The following is a 22,368-nucleotide window of genomic DNA, read 5'->3' on the forward strand; positions in this document are numbered from 1 at the left end:
TTGCCCATATAAGAACAATCGCCTAACGACCCAATCTTACAAAGATGTTATAAAGGTACTAGGTCGGGATTTAGGGATTACGGAGTCGAGGTCGGGAGTTCAAATTAACTGGTTGAGATATATTTTCTTCTGAAATCATACATCTATTAACGACCAAATCTTACATGTCGCTAATGTTGTGATGTTGACTGTTCTGGCGGTTCGAATTTGACGTCCACTCAACTATCTGAAAGACATGTTGAACTGGGTGACTCCTCGATTAAAAGAAAAAACAGGGAAGCTTTTCACAGTGATTGATGATTGAAGAAATCAGCACCATCACCATCCTAGACGTCGTCAGTTTCCATGGATCCACTTTTGAGGCACGAGTATCCTGAACACTCTTTTTGAACAAACTTCACCTAATCGGCTGTCTTCTATCGCCACCGGGTAATCCTTCTGTCATCAACTCCAGCAAAAATTATTCATGCTTCTGCCATTTCAATATGAGAGCCAATAAAACACCTCTAAATTTCAGCTGTGTGCTTGCGAGAAATGTACAAATTGAATTAGGAATTCAATCACTTGAGTGATAGTCTAATTCGCGACTCTCTTTCGGATCAAATCATATAGACTCGAGAGGTACTAAGTTTGATTATCAATGAGAATAATACCCTTGTGACCATATGTTGGTATGTAATCATTTGAGAAACTTTTGTGCGCACGGGTTTAACGACGTGAGTTTAGACTCATATTGAATGTCTTAAAATCGAACTTGTATGATATCGTTCTCAGGCCAAAAAAAAAAAAAGGAATGGATTGTTTTCAAGTTTGAAGCCGGTGGAAAGTGGAAACGGAACATATTTTTGTGATTTTGTTTTGTGTTCTTCGAATTACTGCGGGATGGCTGATGAAGGAGCGCGTTTGGATACAAGTAATTTGTTACTCGAACTTCGAAATAAAATACTTCCAATACAAACAACTAGCCTTACGGGCCGTAATTTAGGCCCAATGTTGTTTAAATAAATTTGCAGACAATTGGGAGTAAGAGCACTTTGGACAATTTAATTGTAAAAAGGTCATAGACATAAATTGTAAAAAAGTGCAATTTAAGGGTAATGTGGTCATCTGACTTAAGATATTTTTTAGTTTATATCTACAATACCATTCTTCTTCTTCTTCTCCTCCCTCCAACTATCCAACTCTAGTGTGTCCTCTCTTTCTCTCTACTAAAAGTTATCTCCTTCTTTCTCTCATTCTTCTTCTTCTTCTTCTGGTTCTCGATCTGAATTTGTTCTTCGTTGCCTTCTTCTCCGTTTTTGGCCAAGTTTCTCCTCTCTTCATCGCCTTCTTCGTCGTTGCTCAATCTGGACTGCGTCGAGTTGCTCTGCTTCGTTTTTGACAGATCTAGACTATGCTTCGTTGTTCAATCTGGGCTGTGCTTCGTTTTTTTGTAGATTTGGACTCTGATTCGTTTTTTGCAGAGATGTATCACTATAGTATCGATATAGTATCACCAACATCAAAAAACCACTAAAATGATACAATTAAACCAGTATGCATACTTCATCTTCCTAATTACTTTTCCTTTTTTGATTTTCTTTTCTTGGTTGTCTCTCTTGTTCGTTTTGGAAAAACATTTACAAGTGCATAGATGTATCACTATAGTATCACGAACACCAAAAATTCATTAAAATGATACAATTGAACCAGTGTACATACTTCTTCTTCCTAATTACTTTTCCTTTCTTGGTTTTCTTTTCTTGGTTTGTACATCTCTTGCTTGTTTTGGAAAAACATTTACAGCTGCAGAGATGTATCACTATAGTATCTCCAACACCAAAAATCCACTAAAATGACATAAGTGAACCAGAAAGACATGTAACGCAATCAAATTTACATTCTAACATTTATATCATCATTTTATGAGCAAAAGATATAAATTGAACACTAAATTGGATCTTCTATTTAAAAGTATCACTATTGTATCATAATTCGTGGAGAGAGAAAATCAAATTTGAGGTTATTTTGATAAAAGATGATCCCCAATGTACTTTTTTAAAAGGATGTTTTAGTGATTGTACTTTTTTATAATTAAGTACAATCTAATGTACGGACCTCCAAAAGTCCCCTTAATTTGAGAGGTATCGAGGCCCAACAATTAAGCCCAATAAAGCAAATCAGACAAATTCCATTTTTTGTCCTTTAGGTTGGGCACAAACCCAAATAAAACAAATGTCCAAAAAGTCTCAAAAGGACCCCCCACAAGAAAGAGGGCCCAAACTCCAAAGAATCCAAAAAGACCATCCCACGATCAATATGTCGATTGATTATAAACACACATATAAAACTCAATTAACATCAAACACTTCATATTAATTACGGGCTAAATATGGTTCACATTTTGAGGATTTCAAATATTATTCTATACAACATTGTGCAAGATTGCAAGCCACCGAATAACACCAAACACGTGTTCGACAACAATCTCAATTTCACATTAATTGTGAGTTAAATAAGGTTCATATTTTGAGACATTTTACTCTCGAACATCGTGTAAGACTGCAAGCCACCGAATAGCACCGAGCACGTGATGGACCACAATCCCAGTCCCCAGCCCGACAACATAGCCTTTCAAAGGGACCCTTTTCAATCAAAGCCCGCTTCAATTGATTTTTTTTGTCTGGCTCCGACTCCTTGGCTGGCCCCTGACCCCGATCTCGGTTCGAGCCCTACGCGTCTCATGCTCGACAAGAAGGCTAAAACTGGTCAAGGTAGATGGTCATTTATTTGGACACATAAGTCCTTTGTTGGGGTTTAGCTGTGGTTTTGGGCACAGGCGGGTCCTAGGCAATTATGGATATGTCTCCTTTAATTAACATGCCAACTCAAACTTAATTTGGGTGATATTATTATTATTAGTTGTGAAATCAGCACTAGTTCTATGAGTTGGGCCTATCAATACACTGTTTTCAACTTATGTGCGATCTTGTCAATGAAAAGATGTAGCAGTTGTTAAGGGATAAAAATCCCACATTGGTTATTGAGAGGCTTGGTGTCTTGCTTATAAGTTTGTCCAAGTCTTCAAACCATTGTCCAGCCTTTTCCATATGGATGGGCTGGGAACTGCCACGGCCCAAAGGGTCGAGATGGTGGGGAGACTGGCTCTGGGTTGTGTCATCGTGGGATTTTCTATAGCAATGTTAGTTACAATGTCAACAATTATATCTTATAAGGTCAAAATTCACACTTTTTTTTAACCAAACAGCAAGCAAGTGTAGCCTGTTTGGATTGAGTGACAACACTTGTCATTGTATGGTTATTATAAAATACTATAAGACTGAGCAAAAAAAACAAAAATCTTGAGTGGCATTAAACACATACATATAAAAAGCAGAGATCTGAATCTGGGTCTATGTAATTTTAGTGTATATGGTTTGAGAATTGTGTCACACTGTCAAAATTATTAATCGATGGCTACGGCAATTTAATTGTAACAAAATATTATTTAAGTGATAAAACTGGTAAAATCGAAGTTGGACTGTGAAAATATTGTTAGAACATGAACCGACGTTTTTGACAAAAAAAAATCGATTGATTTCTGGAGAGACAATTTAAGATAATTGTTAGATTTTTTCTATACCATTGAATCAGAATCGTAGATATGGGAGAGTTATAGAATTGTCGCATCCAAAAAGTAGTTGGCGCAAATTATACAAGTAATAATTAAGACTTTTCAAGGAATTGAAGGTTGCTTGTATGAGTCGATGAGTGTGATTAATGTACCTATCTTAAGACTTAATTAGCAATACTAATCATGTTTTAAGTGTATGTTGATTATGAGGACACATGGGTCCGGATCCATATGGGAGACGAAAACACCATGCAACATCACGTGGTTTTTCTTTACAAACATATACATTACATTGAATCTTCATGGCCTTATTATCGGAAAATGATGAAAATGATCCATGTTTCACCCTCCAATAATTCATGCATGTTTTTTCTGCCGATTGATCGAAATTTAAATGCTCTATTTGGTATTTTTTTTTTATGCATTTTCTGCTTTCATGTTTTGTAAAATAGAAAATAGTATGAAAAACACTTTCAGTTATCATTGAAAAAAAAAATCAGTTCAAAACAAAAAAGGAAAAAGATACATTTTCTAAAAACAAAAAACGGAAAATGAAAATAGAGGAAATAGAAAACAAACCAATCGAAACCTAATATTTTTGTCAAGACTAAAATCTCATATCGGTCTGACATATCCTAATCAAATGACTTATGAGCAAAACTCATTTTCTCTCATGTCAACACTATGTTTTCTGGGCCTAAGTATGCCTTACAGACTCAATGTATACATAGTGAACCGGTAAACACGTACAAATAACACAATATTGTTAGTGTCTTTGGATTGAGAATTTCAATAATTTCTTTGATAATTTGTCAAGTATGTGTGGAGGCAATAAATATATATACACATATATATAGCTTGCATTTATTTGAATTAATTGGAATGACTAAACTTATTTTCCAATCCAAATCAATAACAACAGGAGTGTCTTGTCTGTGTTATGCATACATATTTTCATGAACAGATCATTATAGGAGGCATCGATGTTGACACTACAAGACCTGCTCTTGTCGGATTACTACAAAATCAAGTTTTTATGTCAAACTAAGATTTGCAGTGCTTGCAATGCCACATATATGTCTATATATAAGAGAGCAAGACGAAGAAGATCCTACAGACACAAAAATTACTAAAGACTGATATGGCTAGGGTTCCATGCAAACGTATTGTTCTTGTGGTTTTCATCATGCTTTGTTTCATCTCCATCACTGCTAGAGGTAGATATTATCTATCAACCCTTAATAAACTTCAATGATTTATCAGATGTATAAATTATGTTTCTTATTGATTTCGTATTTTTTTTTCTTCTGGGTTATCTAATAATATAAGTATGATTGGGTTGCAGGAAGGAGTTTGAGAGAGGCCAGTAAGGATGATGGAGGAGTGGTAGTGAAAGGTCAAGATAATCAATTTACACCAAAAGAAAATGGTGCACAATCTGCTGATGATGATGACTTAGTTGGGATGGACTACTCACCAGCAACAAGGAAGCCTCCAATTCATAATTAATAATTAGATCCACAAATTTTGATCTATATATACACATATCTATATATATATATATATGCATGTATGTATACATGTACAGGAAATGTTATTGAACTACCAGATAGAGAGAGGAAGTAGATGCATGATACCATCGTTTTGTAACAATCAAGATTGGTAAGCCCATCGGTTCCATTCCATCCACACAGTTGTCCATGTATCAGTAGAAGAATCAGTAGCGGCCACCGCCGCCGCTTCTCGCAGAGGTGAAACTCCAGGTTGAGTAGTTACTCGGAATGCTGCCAAGACATCAGAATCTTTTGTTTCATAGTCAGCAGTAGTATAATATGTCAAAAGTCATAATCTTTAACGGCAGCCTTGAAGTCAACACTCCGCTTTAGCTATTAGAAGAGATGTTAAATTAATGTAAATGGCAGACGTTGAGCAAATCTATTCGAAGGCTCAAAGAATGAGGAATAGAAGATTTCAATATTTAAGGATATTTTGATTACAATAGAGAAGTCCACCTGCACAATGGATTGGGATAAATTCTGCATATTTATTCATTTAAGCAGGACTTTAACAGCAAAATCAATTACGAGGAGAAGTAAAGGCAACAAATGTGCACTGGATGAACAACTCAATATCCCTACTCAACCTCAATTAGTGTACATATCAATACCAAGAACGACACAATACAAACTCACTCTTTTGACATCTAAGAACTATCTAGAAAGGCAACCTTTGTCAGGCACTTCCTTCATTGTTCCACCACGGAAAAAAGATTATACATGGGACTCTCACCAAGTCCTGACTGGCTATTTATCCTTGCCTTCTTTTGTTGAGTAATCCGAACCTGCACTCAAAGGAAACATATATCCAAGAAATATACTCGGAGCTATAGGAAGCACCATCAGTGCAAGTAAACACTAACATATATATTATTTCCTCAATAATTGATATACAAAACTAGGGATGTTCCACAACCATTATCAATAGACTTAAAATTTTCGTACAGCTTTATCAAACAGCAGGAAGCTAGTATTGCCAATACAAATCGACATTTTCCATCGCACATTTAGATTCTAGGAGCGACATTTTCTCCAGATTTATTCTTGGCAGTACAAAAGAGATCATGATACAGATTTCTTCTGAAAATCTTCACACAATTAAACCTTCTTCTTCTCGGTTGTCTTTCAGAAAGTGATTTCAAGAATTGAACCAATCACATGGCCTCATGGGAGTTTCCACATCCTATTTACAACGAACCAAGCATCTCAATGAATCAAACATTATAATCAAATTCTTTAAGTACAATGTCTCTCAAGTTCATTATACTTTACATGTAGACATTTGGTATGTCTGGCAACCCTAAACCCTCTGTCTCTCAAGTTCTTTAATGTCTACATATTAAGTACAACCCTAAACCCTATGTCTCTCAATGAATCAAACATTATAATCAAATTTTTGATGGCTTGCTCAACTGCAAAAACCCAATAGTAGAACAAAAATCTCACAAGTACCATGGAAAAAAAAGAGTCAAATGGTACAGAACAATGATTATTATAAAAGAACTGCTAGACTAGATCAGGATTTCCAAGGCAATATTTGAGGTAAAAGCTGTCAAACACGCCAAGATCAACTTGAAGAAGTTCGAGTAAATTACATAACAATAGAATTGTAGCATAGAATAATGCATATAGAACATAAAGCATGGAACAAATGAATGAGTGCATCAATGGAACAAATGCCATAAGAACGGATCTTACAACAATAATAAAAATCTCAAACGTGGTGGGAAAAAATTTCAGACATCCAAGGAAGAATTAAGCAGCACAAGCTCTCAAGCCCTGCAAAAGGCGAAAGCTCTTAGGCGGCCACTGCGAATGTTTTGAGAAACAAGCCTTTGGTTTTGTCATCATCAATATTAAAGACAACAGACGTCTAGTCTAAAATCATATAAAAAACAAGCGTTCTTCTATTTCAAAGGAAGAAAGATAACTTTCATCCATAAATTCCAAGAAAACAGTGTACTAATACAAGCTAAAAGAGCTTCAAGTTGCGAGGAAAGAGGCTATTGGAAATGGTACAAAAAATGATAAAATAATTAAGTTACAGAATTATCAGCAATATATTTTTATACATGACTGTAACATATCCCACCAACTAATGATCAGCAAGAAACCAGTAACAGAGACTGCCGACAAAGTGAATCAGATGGATTGATTTTAGGGACATATTCAGCCCTGAAGCAATTGAACTACTGCTAGAGGGGCACACGTTTAGTCCCCAATCGAGACTAAACAAACAGAAGATATCAGCATATATCAGATTCGAAATGCACATATCACACAAGCAGATCAAGTCACATAAATAGGAGAATGCGCGAGAACAATCTACCTATTAACAGAGTAAAGACAATTAACATTCAGAGCGCAACAACACAAGAAGCTAGGATAGTCTCAGACATCCAAGGAAGGATATAAGCAGCAAAAGCTCTCAAGCCTGGCGAAGGCGAAAGCTCTCAGGCGGCCACTGCGAATGTTTTGAGAAACAAGCCTTTGGATTCATCATCACAGACATTTCTTCAACAACACAGCAAACACATGTAAACACAAATTCAAACGACTACAAATCTATGCAATACTCTGCAACTATCAGCAACAAAAACACGTAGGAGGAAACAATGAAGATACAAGACTCCAACCAACTACGGAAACGGATCAAACTTCTCACATATACACCAACAATATCGTTTCATAATCAAATAGCGTATCAACAATGAGAAGAAACGAAATTGATCTACAGAAAGAACTCGCCGAGTAATGGAAGACGGAGTGAGTGGATCGCAATATAAGGCGATCATAGCCTCAGACATCCAAGGAAGGATAGAAGCAGCATAAGCTCTCAAGCCCGGCGAAGGCGAAAGCTCTTAGGCGGCCACTGCGAATGTTTTCTGAGAAACAAGCCTTCGGATTGTCATCACGGACTTCTCATCGGATTACAAGCACACACACGCAAATAGCACACAAACGAATTCATAACGATCGCTCAAATCAAACCAACAAACATATAGACTACAGCTAGAGAACACGGAGGAGAAGAGGGCAGGGGAATCCACAAAATTAGGGTTCGGAATGGTACAGACTACAGACGCAAGGTGGGTTGCGGAAGAGAGGGACTTTATACAAAGAATGATTGGGGGTTTAGGGTTTTTCGGACTGTGGGTTTTGTAAGATGAAGGGCCAAGATTTGTTGCAGAGATGGGGTCCGGATTCTCCAGAACAATCTAGATGGCGCTACCTAAATGGGCCTGTTACTACAGTAATGAATTGTTCAATTGGGCCTCAACTCTCACCCCGGAGGCCTGGACGACCACGGGCCTCAGTCTTAACTCTAACTCCGTATGGGGGCCAGTAATGTATTGGGCTCTCAGATATATGGTCCAAGTTGAGATTGGGCCGATTTCTCTCGTCAAGTTTGCTAAAGAATAGAAGACGTATAAGTTTGGTTATTTAAATACTAATATCAAATAGAGAAAAAGAGAGAATTGTGTACATGCATGATTGAAAGAAGTAATGATATGGATCTCAAGAGCTAATCTTGTGAGTACAACGTACCAATATGGATAGATGAGATATCAATTGTTGAGATCTTGATCGTTTTCGGCCTTGTTACCCCAAATGTTTTCTTAAGAGTACCTTATAATAATAAATGTAGACTTTGGTAAGTTTACAGTCTCCTGGAAAGTGGATTCCTGTTTTCTTCCTAAACAAACAAAATGTAGGCAAAACAATCCAACCTTTCAGAGTTCTGTAAGGGTAACCAATCGAAGAGAACCTAAAATATAGTTTTGTGCTAAAAGAGTTCAAAAGCATGTTTTGCATAAACCCTGCTGTAACCACATGCTACACATCCCCCTGTTTTAGTTAGTGCATATGAGATTGGCAAATGAAATGTCAAATTCTAGCGTCTCCTGACTCCCATTATAAAAACAACAATGTTCATACATATTTAGAAACTATATAAGAGCTCATAACTATACATATCATTTGTCACAAAAGCTTTGAATCTTAATTTTAATTGGACTTGAGTTTCCTGATATGTCTGAAAACCTCCCATCTGTCCCCATGGTACACTTCCTGTGCCCATCTTCATGCCTTGGAGGGTTCTAAAGAAAAGAGCACCTATCTCAAGCCACTTGTTTTTTTGACCCGTTTTAACTTCCACAAGCCAAGCACTCGTCGCGGTTTGTAAGGGAGCAAACCATCTGAGCCATTTTGGTATCATCATCAACAACCACAGGAGGTTTCTTTTCCTGCATGCATTTTGTATTAAGAAAATTGCAAGGAAAATGAAAAGTGATGAATCCTCATAACCATATTGAATTGGCAATCAGAAGCAGCAATTACCTTAAGAATGGACGTATCAACAGTGAACTTTATGGCATCAGCTGCAGCACGTGTTCGTAGATAATACATCCCTGTTTTTAAGCCCTTCATACAAAAGACAGAAAGAAAGAAGCAGCACACATTATAAGCAAAAAGTAGATACTGTTACATACTTGCTGATTATAATATGGAATTAGCATTCAACACATCAGCAACAAACCTACTTCTGAATTATGGACAGAAGGTACAGACATGTATTCAAGTATAAAAATACCTTAGACCACGCATAGAAGTGTAAAGAAGTTAATTTTCCAAAATTTGGTTGGTCCATATGTATGTTAAGGCTCTGACTCTGGTCTATGTAGCAGCCACGATCAACAGCCATATCCACCAATGTCTTTTGCTTGATCTCCCACACAGTCCTGGTTTGACAAAGCAAGAAACGATATTGTCAATTTGGCTGAGAATGATAAAGGGAGGAGAAGAAATCTGCACAGCCATACTTGTATATGTCCTTCAATTCATCAGGTACTTCAGGAATTCCCTGGACAGAACCGTTCTCATATATTATCGAGTTTTTAATGGCCAGAGACCAGAGACCCATTTCAGTCAAGTCATTAAGTAGATGTTTGTTAATCACAACAAACTCACCACTGCCAAGAGGAGCCAAATATTAGATGCTAGTAGAGAACCAAAAATCTTAAACAACAAGGATGGCAGAGTAACCTTAGCACTCTGCGACTATAGATGTTAGAAGTATAAGGCTCAAAACACTCATTATTTCCAAGAATCTGGCTTGTTGAAGCAGTTGGCATTGGAGCCACAAGAAGTGAATTTCTAACCCCATTATTGGAAACAATCTCTTTTAGAGAAGCCCAGTCCCAGCGATCTGAAGGTGTCACACCCCACATATCGGGCTGCAGAATTCCCTGTACAATGCAGCGAGTCAGTAATCAATTCCTAATTAGGAACTAGTTCAAAGGATTATGTATCCGGCTACTGAATTGCTGTAACATTGACAACACCAAACATTCTTGTCCAATAAAAAGCACCCTATATGTAAGCAAATAACCAAATGATCAAATTCACTTCTAGCTATACAGTCAGAGATAAATACCTTGCTCACAGGACTTCCATTATATGTTTCATAGGGCCCTTCTTTTGCAGCTAATTCAGCAGAAGCTTTGAGAGCATGATAGTATATGGTTTCAAATATGTCCTTGTTCAGTTGTTGTGCCTGAAATTCACATTCCAATGGTAAATAAAAGACATAACCAGCATGGACCAAATTGAAGTAGCTTAGTTGGGAACCACATGCACCTCAGGCGAATCAAATGCCATGCCAAGTAAGATGAATGTATCTGCAAGACCCTGAACTCCTATACCAATGGGTCTGTGCCGGAAATTTGACCTCCTTGCATTCTCAACCGGGTAGTAATTAACATCAATGATCTTGTTAAGATTTGTAGTAGCTACCGCAGTTATCTAAAACAAAAGGCCAACTCTTGTAACTACATTAATAGGAATACATACATTGAAACATTAGGACAAAAATTCTAATAGATAGACTCAAACCTCAGCAAGTTTGTCAAAGTCAAAATATCGATTCTTAGAACCTCGACTGCCAACAAGCTTTGATGGCTGAGATTCAATTGGCACCTCCTGCCAAAAAAATATACGATATGAATATCATGGGAAAAAATCCTATAGTGAAGACTGACAAAAGGATGACATTTTTCACCAACCTTCTCTCTAACAAATCGTGGTAAGGCAATGGAAGCCAAATTGCAAACAGCTGTTTCTGTTGGACTTGTATACTCAATTATCTCTGTGCACAGATTTGAAGATTTAATTGTACCCAGATTTTGCTGGTTACTTTTTCTATTGCAAGAATCCTGGGAGGTAAAGGAGGAAGGAAACTGCATATTAATTTAACAAACTTTGGAATACAGAAATGCCTTGGAACTTCATAGCTGTTGCATAATCACCTTGAAAAGCATGTAAGGTGTCCCAGTTTCTATCTGGGATTTCAGAACTTCAAACCATAGGTTCTGTGCCTGGACCACCTTCTTAGCCTTGCCCTAAATTACAAACAATACGCAACACCAATGATCAAAAGCAACATAAGCAAGAATATTCATGATCAATTATTAAAGCAACAAAAAGAAAAAGAGTATAATCCAAAACAAAGTAACAAACAAGGCAGGGAAAATAACCTCTCTTTCATAATGGGTGTAGAGCCTTTCAAATTCCGCACCCCAGCAATCTGCCAAACCCGGTGCCTCATTGGGGCAAAATAATGACCACTCCCCATTACTTTGCACCCTTTCCATAAAAAGATCAGGCACCCAAAGTGCAAAGAATAAATCACGAGCCCGATGCTCTTCCTGCAACAGAAAAGAACATCAATTCCAAGTCATATAATACTAGAGGAAGTAGAAAGAATGGCTTGTACTACAAATAAGGGGAAATAAATTTAGTGACAGCAAAACAGGAGGACAAAAAAAAACTATAAAACTCCTAAACAAACTGCGAAAGATTATTCAAACATTCCATGACCTCCAACTTTAGAAACCTCCTAAATACTACCTTTCCATGGTTTTTCCTAAGATCCAGAAACTCGAATATGTCAGCATGCCATGGCTCCAAATATACGGCAAAAGCACCTAAAAGCAATGTCACATGTCAATACAAACTCAACCAAACATTCTATTACATGAAGAAAGTTTATAGCAACGAGATAGGCATACCCTTCCTCTTGCCTCCTCCTTGGTCAACATAACGTGCGGTATCATTGAAAACCCTCAGCATTGGAACAATGCCATTTGATGCCCCATTTGTTCCACGGATATAACTACCAGTTGCACGGATGTTATGAACAGATACCCCAATTCCTCCAGCAGACTTACTGATAACCGCACATTCTTTCAAAGTATCATATATTCCTTCAATACTATCTTCTTTCATGCACACCAAAAAGCAGCTGCTCAGCTGCCAAGCCAGGTAATATTGAAAAAAGCACAATACAAGTCATTATGATATCTTTCAATAGCAGCAAAGAAACAAAAGGACAAAACTATTGCATATGAAAGGGGCGTACTTGCGGTCTTGGTGTTCCTGCATTGAAAAGGGTGGGAGAAGCGTGAGTAAACCATCGTTGAGACATCAAATGGTATGTTTTGATAGCAGAGTCAATATCATCCTTGTGAATTCCAACAGCAACCCTCATCAACATGTGTTGTGGCCTTTCTACAACCTTGCCATGAACCTTTAACAAGTATGACCTTTCAAGGGTTTTGAAGCCAAAATAGTCATAATCAAAGTCCCTATCATAGATAATCTCACTGTCCAAACGAGCAGCATTCTGAAACAGGAAAAACAAAATATAAAAATTTTACATTCATCATGTCCATATAGTACATAAGAATAAATTTCAGAAATCAACACAACAAAGTTAAACAAAACCACTACAATAGCTTGTTACTTGACCCCAACTTGTGCCTCTAGAGTGCAAAAGTAACACCCATATGTTAAAAAAAGTGGCCTTAGTATTAAACATGACAGTGCTTTTCCGGTCTTCCAATATAAAAGTTCTATTAATATTATTACCACAAATATATACATAAGATATTTCTAAGTATCAACACTCTTGTCGAATTAAGAGAGAAATCACCATGCAACTACTATTGTGATGATTTTACATGGAAAGTACCTTCATGATGATCTTGTATACATCATCAGCAACCAGAGGAGCCTTCAGGCCAGACCCCTCATTGACATGGGTGTACATGATTTTGATCCTGCAATTCCCACCAAAAGACATACAAGTTTCCAATGAGAAACATAAACTATTAAATAAACGAGACATATAACTGAATAAAAGTTGAAAGGTCTTACGTTTCTGAAAATGATTTCATAGTGTTCTTGTGCAGATTTGAAACAACAATCCTAGCAGCCAACTGTTTCAAGAAAAATTTGAATTAACAAAAAAGGGTGCAAATTATCTTGCCAATATCTAACAATTTCACGAAACCGATAAAGACCAAGTGCATCAAGCTGTTTTCCGAAAATTTCAATTTCAAGTAACAAACTGCAAAACCCCTAAAAGTAACATACTATAACAAAAATTACAAAATATGAAAACATATTATGAAATAAACAAATGTACTCCTAAAAATAATTATGTCCCATAAAAAATACATGCAATGTACTCACGCCAAAACCTCTAAAAAGAATCAGGCAAGGTGTAGAAAAGAATATCCCATCATATGACGGAGAAAAGAAATCCCATTCAAATCAACCATTTCAACATAACAGGCTCTATATCCTATACATCATAAAATTCAGATGCAAAAAATCACAGACAAATAATAATGCCGCTAATCAACCAACCGATCAGAAAAATCAACACAAATAAAAGGAAAAAAAAAGAAAAAAAACTCACAGAGGCGTAATCAGGGTGGTTGGCGGTCATGGCAGCGGCAGTCTCAGCGGCCAGTTCATCAAGCTGGCTGGTGGTGACGCCCTTGTAGACCCCCGCACACACCTTCTGCGACACGAGCACAGGATCGCAATGCTCAATGCTCAGTCCATAACTCAACTTCTTTAGCCTCGCCGTGATCTTGTCAAAATGCACCGACTCTTGCCTCCCATCTCTCTTAATCACATACATCTTCGGCTACCTCTCTCTCTCCGGAATTATATCAAACGCCTTTGGTGCGCGAGCAGACAAGAATGACAGAGGCGCAGCAGGGATATAAATAAGGAAGAAGGGGTTCCTTTGTATGGTTGTCTCAAATTTTGGAACTTTTAGGGATTTGAGTCGGTTTCCCTCTAAGAGATTCTCAATTTCGAAAAGTTCCCGCCAACTTCTATGAAACGCTTCCCTGGTTTTGGAGGGTTTTTTACTGGATTAGGGTTAGTGGTGGCGGGTAAAGTAGTGGGCGAGAGCTGGCATTCGTATCTTAGGACGCCGATGTGGGCCCCACTTTGGCGCGGGTGCCGAAGGGCATTACAGTCCCGGCTCGTCTGGTCTGCATTAATCACGGGCTTCGGCATATATATTTTGGCCGGACTTGGGTGGAGCCTATAAACTTGAGGCTGGCACGTTGAGTCCGAACTTATGGGCTGCGCTTGAGGAGCCCAAAATACTGCTTTTTGAAATTCTTCTTTCAAACATGGGCTCTGTTGACGTTATGGGCCGAACATGTCATGAACAGTGGGCCGTCATCCATCCATGGCTCCTCTGCCTCCCTTCTTTACCACCTTACCGATCCAATACAAAGCGGGAGAGAAATAAATGAGGGGATCAACCAACTACCCAGATTTTTTTTAGACCAACTAGCAGCCAGCAGGTTAAGGCAAGTGATTGTGTGGCTTATATGGGCTTGGCATTACTCTAAAGTAATGGGTTGTCCTATCTCTGTGTCTCCCTCACGTCATCTTTAAAAGTGCGGAGGTTGTCTGCCTGTTTGGCACAGCAGAAACCGGAGCGGATCCGCTAGCGACGCCACTCCCGGCTTCCGCTGTGCCAAACAGCACGGAAACAACGGATCCGCTGGCGCTTTATAACAATTCGAACCTACAGTCACATTAGTATCTCTATTAATATATTATTCAAATAAATTCTTTATTAATATATTCTGTCTGTTCTGCATGTATAACAATTTATATTACACATGGGACCCATGTAATATTAAATGTTTATTCATTTTCCTTTAAAATTTATACTTCAAATTTAAGTAATAAATCACATTTATTAAATTAAATTTAAGATTAAATTATTAACAACATCATTTTAAAATATAAATTTTAATAAATTAATTATTTTATTAATAAAATTAATTATGCTTAAAATATATTTATTATATTCATCTAATATTAAATTTAATGATAAATTTTAATATAAAAATCAAAAAATATAATATTATAATACTTTATTTCAACAGTTTTTCAGCTAGCGTCAGTTTTTAGTTCACCAAACACCTCACAGCATATTTCACAGCTTTAAGCTCAGCATATTTTTCACAGCATTTCCGCTAGCATTGAAAATTAAGCTTTCCGCTCTGCCAAACAGAGCCTGTGTTTTCCTTTCTCCATTCTTGCTTGCATATAATATAATACGGATATTCGTGATATATCACGTCGTATAAATCAAATTCAAACAACTTGAAGAGTTATTATCTGTTTTCGACATAAGACCTACATAGTCTTGTCCTTAAAATAGACCTTTTGGTTGACAGGATTTAATATTCATTTATAAATCATGTCGGTTGTTTACACATAACTGGTATTATATGATGTACTCGTGAAAGCACTGTATAAATCTAACTCAAACAAATTTGAAGAGACATTATCCAATATAAGTCTAAGGCCCGTACAGTTTTATCCTTAAAAGAATCATCTTGATCGAGAAATTGAATCTTTTACGTATAAACTATATATTGATGTATCGCCCCTAATCTATGTGAGATACAACTCTCTACGTATATATATGTATGTATGTATGTATTATTAGGAATTCTCTTATACGATACCCATAAGTTATATTATCTTATGCAGCTTGATCTCACTATTAATTTGAAACATGTGAAACTCAAAGCAATGGCCTCACTTGTCATCTCGTTATTAAAAACACTTAAAAACTGGAATGCGCAAGTTATTAAATTGCGAAGGTTCACTCGAGGATTTCTGATTATATTATATATATATATATAAATTACCAGGTTAAGCCCAACTTATCGCGAGATGTTATTGACCCTCTTCTTTGTCAAGGACCTCAAGGTCCAATTCTTGGTGAGTCACTAAGTCGTGATTAAAAAGCCCACTAATCAAGACGAATGGGATCGCTCATCGCTTAGGCCCTGTTTTGCTTAAGATCGAAGGTTCCATTGAAACCGTGATCTATAGAGATTAGATTCAGAATCAGACCCCAAGACCTCTCTCTCTTGTTATAATCTCTATATCGTCTCTCCATTTGTAAGTGAGAGAGAATGGCGGAAGAGAAAGAATCAACGTCAATTCCACTAAGCCAGGCCGACAATGTTGCAGATGATCCAGAGGATCCCGCTAAATCCCCTCCATCTTCCCCCAATTCTTCCACTCGCAAGGTCAGCCTCTTTATTTTCACTTTCCAATCATTACACGTATTCAGATGCGCACGTTTATGCTTGTTTTTACTGATTCTTTGCTTGAACTTCGTGGATCTTTTGACCGAGTTTCAAAATGTCGGATTCTTGATGGTTTGTACTGTATAGGTGCGCGATTTTCTGTGATAGTAGTCGCAGATTAGATCAACCGTAAATTATTATGTAATTTTTCAAGAATGCTTGAGATTTACTGTATCACAGTGCCTGGAGTGAATTGTGATTCAGTTCGTGTAATTTAGCACTTGGATTTAGTTGTGGTATCTCCGAGAGATTGGAGTCATCGCAATAGCAGTGATTTAACGGGAGCTGATTATTGATAAGTTTTACTGGCAAACGTAACTATGATTGTAGAGAAGTACATAACTTAGATTGCCGGTAGACATTATGCGAATAACTTTTTCAACACTCAATTGTTCAAAGAATTTCAAAAATATGATGATAGTATACGTCCAACTTTCTTTTTTTTTTTTTCTTTCTGTTTTTTGAATGGAAAAAGGATTTAGCTAACTTAGAATCTTGATTTACTTGCTGTCACAACCTAGTAGTTTCAATAAAAAGGACTAACATATTTGGATCACCCTCCCTACTATTGACACTATATACTGTATCACCCTGCCTGCCTGCTCATCTAACATGCATACTCCACTCTTGGGCTGTCTAGCATAGTCTGCGGCATGAGTTTGGTGGCTTTGATACTACTTCTCATGGATTTGGGTCAGATTGATGCCATTTTTTAACTTTTTATGAGTTGCACTCCATCACAAAGACTAGCTTGTCATTAAAAAAAGAACCCTAAAAACACTAGTTAATTAGCTAGAGTTGCACTGCGCCTATATGGGGCCAAAATTCCTTACTCCAGATATGGTGCGTACTGGACTCATAAGTTTACCTTTATTGAAGGAGGGCTACAAGACCTCCTGACAAACTAATATGAGGATCTTCTTACCTACGATGCCTATCTAAAGGCCACTCATTAAGATTCAATGGTCCAATGAGATTTCAATTAAGATGGAACCAAAACTTAGACCCATCGTGCAATATTGAAAATTGCCATGGTGCTCTTGATATAAAAAGAACAAACAAAAGTAGACCAGTTTTATATTAGACCCTTAATGATCACCAAGAATACTTAGACCAGCCTAAGGATGCTAATGACTTCGAACTTTCTTGAAAGCATACAAACATTTCCCCACACATATACGTCACTGACATAAACAATCCTTGTTTATGCTTATTGCCTCCTTATGTGAAGAAGAAGGCTAATGCTGCAAGTTATTCGTGCATGCTTTCATTTAGTTAGAATTTATTGGTGTGAGAAAAAGATGTAGCAATTTCTGTTTTTATTTCTGATTTTCCATTTCACTAATTTCTCCAGGCTTGCTGCTATTTCCTTCAGAGCTGGGTCTCCAAGAAGTTTATGACTGGGTGGTAAGTTATGGCTAATTTCTGTGACATCTTAAATATTTACTCAATTCCTTTGAACTTTGAAGTGTTTGACTCTTATATAATGTTGCAATGTGAATATGCAGTGTAGTACTTTTCCCTGTGGCAGTTACATTCTTTGTAACGTGGTGGTTCATACAGTTTTTTGACGGCTTCTTCAGCCCATTATATGAGCGGCTTGGTGTTGACATATTCGGTAAGTTTCAAGTTTGTAACTAGTGGCCCTTGGCGTGGCTCGTCAGAAGCATTCCAGAGGCTGTCTAATTTGTTGTTTCTAGTAGTATAGGCTCAATTCAGTGCTTTTGACATTTTTTACCCTGCATTCTATTTTTTGCACAGATGGTTGTTGGAAAGAAATGAAATGGTGCAACTAAACAAGAAAAATAAGTTTAGGAGTTTCAGATTACATTTATCTTGTTTATCACTAATTTCCTTCTAGATGTGGTAAGAAGATGCCTGGTGTCTTCAATTTAACGCTGATGTTGTTAGAATTAACAACAGCGATTGCACAAGTCTCCCTCCATGAGAAGTCTCAAACCTAGGTTCAACCATGACTGCCACATACTTTAGAGCTGCAGAATTCCCTGAGGTTATTTTACAAATCTCTTGTCTTGAATCCCTCACAACTTCCCAAAAACTGTAACATCTCTGTGGCGTCATCTGATTCCACTCTGAAATGGTGGCCCACTGGCCTCAAGTTCTCGTCATTGAAAAGTTTTGATCTGCTCTTTTTGTTTAGTGCCTGTAATGTGTCTCTTAAGTACTTTGTTATGATGCAGGTCTTGGATTTGTCACATCTTTACTGTTTGTCTTCTTTGTTGGCATTTTTGTTTCATCATGGACGGGAGCTACTGTATTTTGGATTGGTGAATGGTTCATAAAGCGGATGCCCTTTGTTAGGCACATATACTCAGCATCTAAACAAATCAGCGCTGCAATTTCTCCAGGTTAAGCAATTAGTTATTTCTGCAATTACTAGGTGCCGAAGTGAATAAAATTATGTGGGGTGGGGGGGCATTACTGTAGAAATTGTTCCGTACATCATCCTCGACAGGATTATGGAGTTGCTTGAATATTAGTGCTTCACTAAGTCATGGATGGGTCTCTGTATTAGCATGTTGGTTAGGTTTTTTTTCCTATGGGCCCTCTGGGGAGGTTTGTACTTCTTATTCACTTTGTGATAAAAACTAGTGATGCTTGGAGTTTTGCTTTATATATGTAAAAGCTAAACTGCACAACTGGTTATTAAAGACTTTTTCAGGTGCCAAATGTATGAATAATTAATACGGCTAAGATATGCATTTCGAATGGACTTTGATAGTCTGAAAAGGAGGAGGAAAGCTAATTTGGCATTCGCTCATGCGTATTCATGTGAATACGTTTTTTTTTGCTTTTCTAAGCTTGTGAGCATTTTCATGTTGTACTTGTACCAACTGATCTACCTGAAAACATGATGAATCTTGTCAACTTGGGATTGATTTGGTTTTTACTGGAGGTCATTGATTTGGGATTGGTTTGCATGTTGATTTCAACTTATACCTTTCTGGTTTTGACAGCAGGGTAAGGCTGTTGTTTTACAGTGATTTTATTCTTTCTTTATCCGCAGATCAAAATACTACAGCCTTCAAAGAGGTAGCAATCATCCGTCACCCACGTGTTGGTGAATATGCATTTGGATTTATCACATCCACAGTTATCCTTCAGGTAAGTGTGGTTTTATGTTGTGTCTGTACTGAAAAATAATTAGGTGTTCATTATGCGTCTCCTCCAAATTAATTGTTTTTCTTTTTAATCATTTTGTTGCAAATTTTTAGTACTTTGTGGGCTTCATGTTTATTCTTATTTTAGAGACCAGAGGCTTCAGTGAACATAAATGATTATAATAGGTCTCTGGCCAACTTGTTGATGTAGAAACTCATTTTGTCATTTGTTATATTCACTACTCGTTCTTTCAACTCAAAAAACTGTTGCTCTTACAAATAGGCTTTTGCTTTGGATCCAACTCCACCGAGTTTGTTTTCTATTTCCATATATATGTGATCGGTTTATTCTTTGCCTGTGTCTTTTTTTGTCTTTTGGGGTCTGCCTTGTGTACTTTTTGTGTGCTTGAGGTGATCCCCTTGCACTTTTCTGTAATGAAATTGTTGCCACCCTAGAAGGGAAAAAAAATAATGTTATGGTGCAACGATTTGCTAAGCTTAAACAACAGTAAGTTGATCATTTAATTGTTTAGTCTCTTTGAACCTTATGAGTTAAGATTTTAAGACGTTTTATGTTAGTTTCACATGAGGTTTTGTCACGGGTTGCATCAAACACATTGTGGTGTCTTGTTTCTTTCATTTCACAAGTTCTACATTTTGATTCTTTGTTTGTTATGGCAGAGAGATAATGAAGATGAAGAGTTGTGTAGTGTTTTTGTCCCAACAAACCATCTCTACATCGGTGATATATTTCTTGTTAACTCCAAAGATGTTATAAGACCAAATCTGTCTATCCGGGAAGGCATAGGTATGTTTTCTGTCTGCGGTAGCTGTTGCTTGCCTTAATGTCATAGATCAACATCAGAAGTTATGTAGGTTCTTTTGCTGCTTCCGGTTGCTATCAGCATACATTTTTTCCAATGAACTTTACATTTCGAAGAAAAAGTTTACATACTTACAAACGCCACTTGTATAAACGTTTTTCTAAAAGAAATTGAACTAAGTTTTCATTACCTGAGGCGCTCCTCACTTGGAAAGCGCCAAACAGAGAAACCATTGCAACTTAATCATAGCCCATCATTAAGAAAATAATCAAAACAGCTTCAACCTGGTGGAATTTGAATAATTAAAACTTGCTCTGTGTTATAATTAATCCGGACAAAAATACATTGTCTTGTTTTTTGTGTGAGGCATGTAGCCTTTACAAACTGCAATTTTATTGATGTCATGTTAGCAACAAGGTCTACCATTAGGCAGTAGGAGATTTTTTCATAACATTCATTTTTTTAGATCTAATGTCGGCCCTTGGGTTCTCTTTTTCCCCAACCTGTCCACCCTTTTTTCCTTTTTTATACATAAGGCCCACGAATGGGCTGGGGAAGGTGGAATTCCAACTAGGGACTTCCAAGGAGGTTTATATGGGGAAGTGCCACCTGAGCTACTGGCCCTTCAGTTCTCATTAGATACACTTTTATACAGCGGTTAGATATCTATCGTAACGCTAATAGCAGGATGATTGGATTTTGACTTTCTATTGGAAACTTTGGCTTGCTTTGCAGAAAATGCCAACTGCGATTAGGAGGAATATGTGAATGTTAGGTTTCATTGTTATTAATGCTTACGAACATTGCTTTTGTTCCCCTTTCTGACATTTTGGGGCTAATGCAGAGATTATTGTTTCTGGAGGAATGACAATGCCCCAAATGATTTCTCCTATTGAAAGAGTTGTTCGGCAGAATGAAAGAATCCCTTTGGACAGAATGATGTGATGGCATCAATGAACAGGGACAGCAGAGAGATCTGTAATTACATTCGTTATAATATATAATGATAGTTGTTGTGTAAGCTGATTTTGGTTATTAGGAAGCTTTGAAGATTGAATAGTTGCTGGTTTGTAGGGCAGATTTTATAGGATGTGGGAACTGTTGTTTCCACTTCAATATTGTAAGTACCGCCAATGGATGTCTATGATGTTTTGTCACTGTATTTTTTGTTTGTCATTTAGTTAATCTTGTAATGTTCTTTTTTCTTTCCTTATGAAAAACAAGGTGACTGCAACTTGACCCTTTTTTTAACGAATAATGCTTAGACCCCAATGTGAAGTATTAGAGCAAGTCCAACCCATTACTTATTTTTGGTAACACAATTTCCCCTATTTTAAGTAAAAAACAGTTTTAGGTTACCAGTTTTCCAACATCCTTCCAACCACATATCCAATTTTAACATCACATCAAATATTTTAATATTTTCCAACATAACTACTTTTAACTACCTTCAACTTTAATTTATTATAACAAATGCAACTAATTTTGTCTTAATTTTAATAATGTCATCATTATATATAATTATAAATTAAAAAAATTAATATTGATATTCTGTATGAATATATTTATGTATTATTATTTCAAAATTATTATTTGTATAAAAAAAATTAAAGTGTTAATTAATCAACACCACATATTTCGGATACCAAAAATTTAATCACCACCATTTCATGATTTATTCACCACCACATATTTCATTTAATTACCACCACACATTTCAGTTATCATTCCATGATTTATTCACGGCCACATATTTCAGATACC

At 36.9% G+C, this 22,368-nt stretch overlaps 2 protein-coding genes, 1 long non-coding RNA gene and 4 other non-coding genes across 7 annotated transcripts; 1 reads left to right on the forward strand and 6 right to left on the reverse strand.

Annotated features, from left to right (window-relative positions):
- Positions 1 to 5,568: 5,568 nt before the first annotated feature.
- On the reverse strand, positions 5,569 to 8,291 carry LOC119992197. Its single transcript, XR_005466327.1, has 2 exons — positions 7,499 to 8,291; positions 5,569 to 6,352 (listed from the first exon to the last, which is right to left on the reverse strand). It is a non-coding gene; the product is annotated as an uncharacterized LOC119992197 (long non-coding RNA).
- LOC119992333 lies at positions 6,902 to 7,025 on the reverse strand. Its single transcript, XR_005466339.1, has one exon. It is a non-coding gene; the product is annotated as a small nucleolar RNA SNORD14 (small nucleolar RNA).
- Positions 7,251 to 7,353, reverse strand: LOC119992359. Its single transcript, XR_005466363.1, has one exon. It is a non-coding gene; the product is annotated as a small nucleolar RNA snoR99 (small nucleolar RNA).
- Positions 7,557 to 7,680, reverse strand: LOC119992332. Its single transcript, XR_005466338.1, has one exon. It is a non-coding gene; the product is annotated as a small nucleolar RNA SNORD14 (small nucleolar RNA).
- Positions 7,965 to 8,089, reverse strand: LOC119992334. The gene has a single exon (XR_005466340.1). It is a non-coding gene; the product is annotated as a small nucleolar RNA SNORD14 (small nucleolar RNA).
- Positions 8,292 to 9,050: 759 nt separating the features above from the next.
- Positions 9,051 to 14,506, reverse strand: LOC119992100 (ribonucleoside-diphosphate reductase large subunit). Its single transcript, XM_038838724.1, has 17 exons — positions 13,934 to 14,506; positions 13,387 to 13,448; positions 13,202 to 13,289; positions 12,590 to 12,853; positions 12,240 to 12,480; positions 12,079 to 12,155; positions 11,706 to 11,876; positions 11,478 to 11,570; positions 11,235 to 11,384; positions 11,065 to 11,151; positions 10,810 to 10,974; positions 10,607 to 10,726; positions 10,216 to 10,418; positions 9,993 to 10,142; positions 9,764 to 9,911; positions 9,511 to 9,594; positions 9,051 to 9,416 (listed from the first exon to the last, which is right to left on the reverse strand). The coding sequence occupies exons 1-17, from the start codon at positions 14,159 to 14,161 to the stop codon at positions 9,318 to 9,320; spliced, it is 2,430 nt and encodes an 809-aa protein (XP_038694652.1). The 5' UTR covers positions 14,162 to 14,506; the 3' UTR covers positions 9,051 to 9,317.
- Positions 14,507 to 16,297: 1,791 nt separating this feature from the next.
- Positions 16,298 to 21,874, forward strand: LOC119990340 (protein LIKE COV 2-like). The gene is made up of 7 exons (XM_038836206.1): positions 16,298 to 16,598; positions 18,013 to 18,065; positions 18,167 to 18,276; positions 18,860 to 19,027; positions 19,687 to 19,784; positions 20,462 to 20,588; positions 21,449 to 21,874. The coding sequence occupies exons 1-7, from the start codon at positions 16,482 to 16,484 to the stop codon at positions 21,547 to 21,549; spliced, it is 774 nt and encodes a 257-aa protein (XP_038692134.1). The 5' UTR covers positions 16,298 to 16,481; the 3' UTR covers positions 21,550 to 21,874.
- The last annotated feature ends 494 nt before the right edge of the window (positions 21,875 to 22,368 follow it).

This window comes from Tripterygium wilfordii, chromosome 22 (assembly GCF_013401445.1).
Source record: "Tripterygium wilfordii isolate XIE 37 chromosome 22, ASM1340144v1, whole genome shotgun sequence".
NCBI lineage: Eukaryota > Viridiplantae > Streptophyta > Magnoliopsida > Celastrales > Celastraceae > Tripterygium > Tripterygium wilfordii.

Bases quoted from the DNA above. Each gene is read 5' to 3' on its own strand.
- LOC119992100 (XM_038838724.1), bottom strand. From the start codon at position 14,161: ATGTATGTGATTAAGAGAGATGGGAGGCAAGAGTCGGTGCATTTTGAC. The intron at 10,975-11,064 runs GTTTGAGTCTAT...CTTTTGTTTTAG, and splicing joins ACTTTGACAAACTTGCTGAG to ATAACTGCGGTAGCTACTAC. The intron at 10,419-10,606 runs GTATTTATCTCT...TGCATTGTACAG, and splicing joins ATGGAAGTCCTGTGAGCAAG to GGAATTCTGCAGCCCGATAT.
- LOC119990340 (XM_038836206.1), top strand. From the start codon at position 16,482: ATGGCGGAAGAGAAAGAATCAACGTCAATTCCACTAAGCCAGGCCGAC. The intron at 18,066-18,166 runs GTAAGTTATGGC...GTGAATATGCAG, and splicing joins AAGAAGTTTATGACTGGGTG to TGTAGTACTTTTCCCTGTGG. The intron at 19,785-20,461 runs GTAAGTGTGGTT...TTGTTATGGCAG, and splicing joins CATCCACAGTTATCCTTCAG to AGAGATAATGAAGATGAAGA.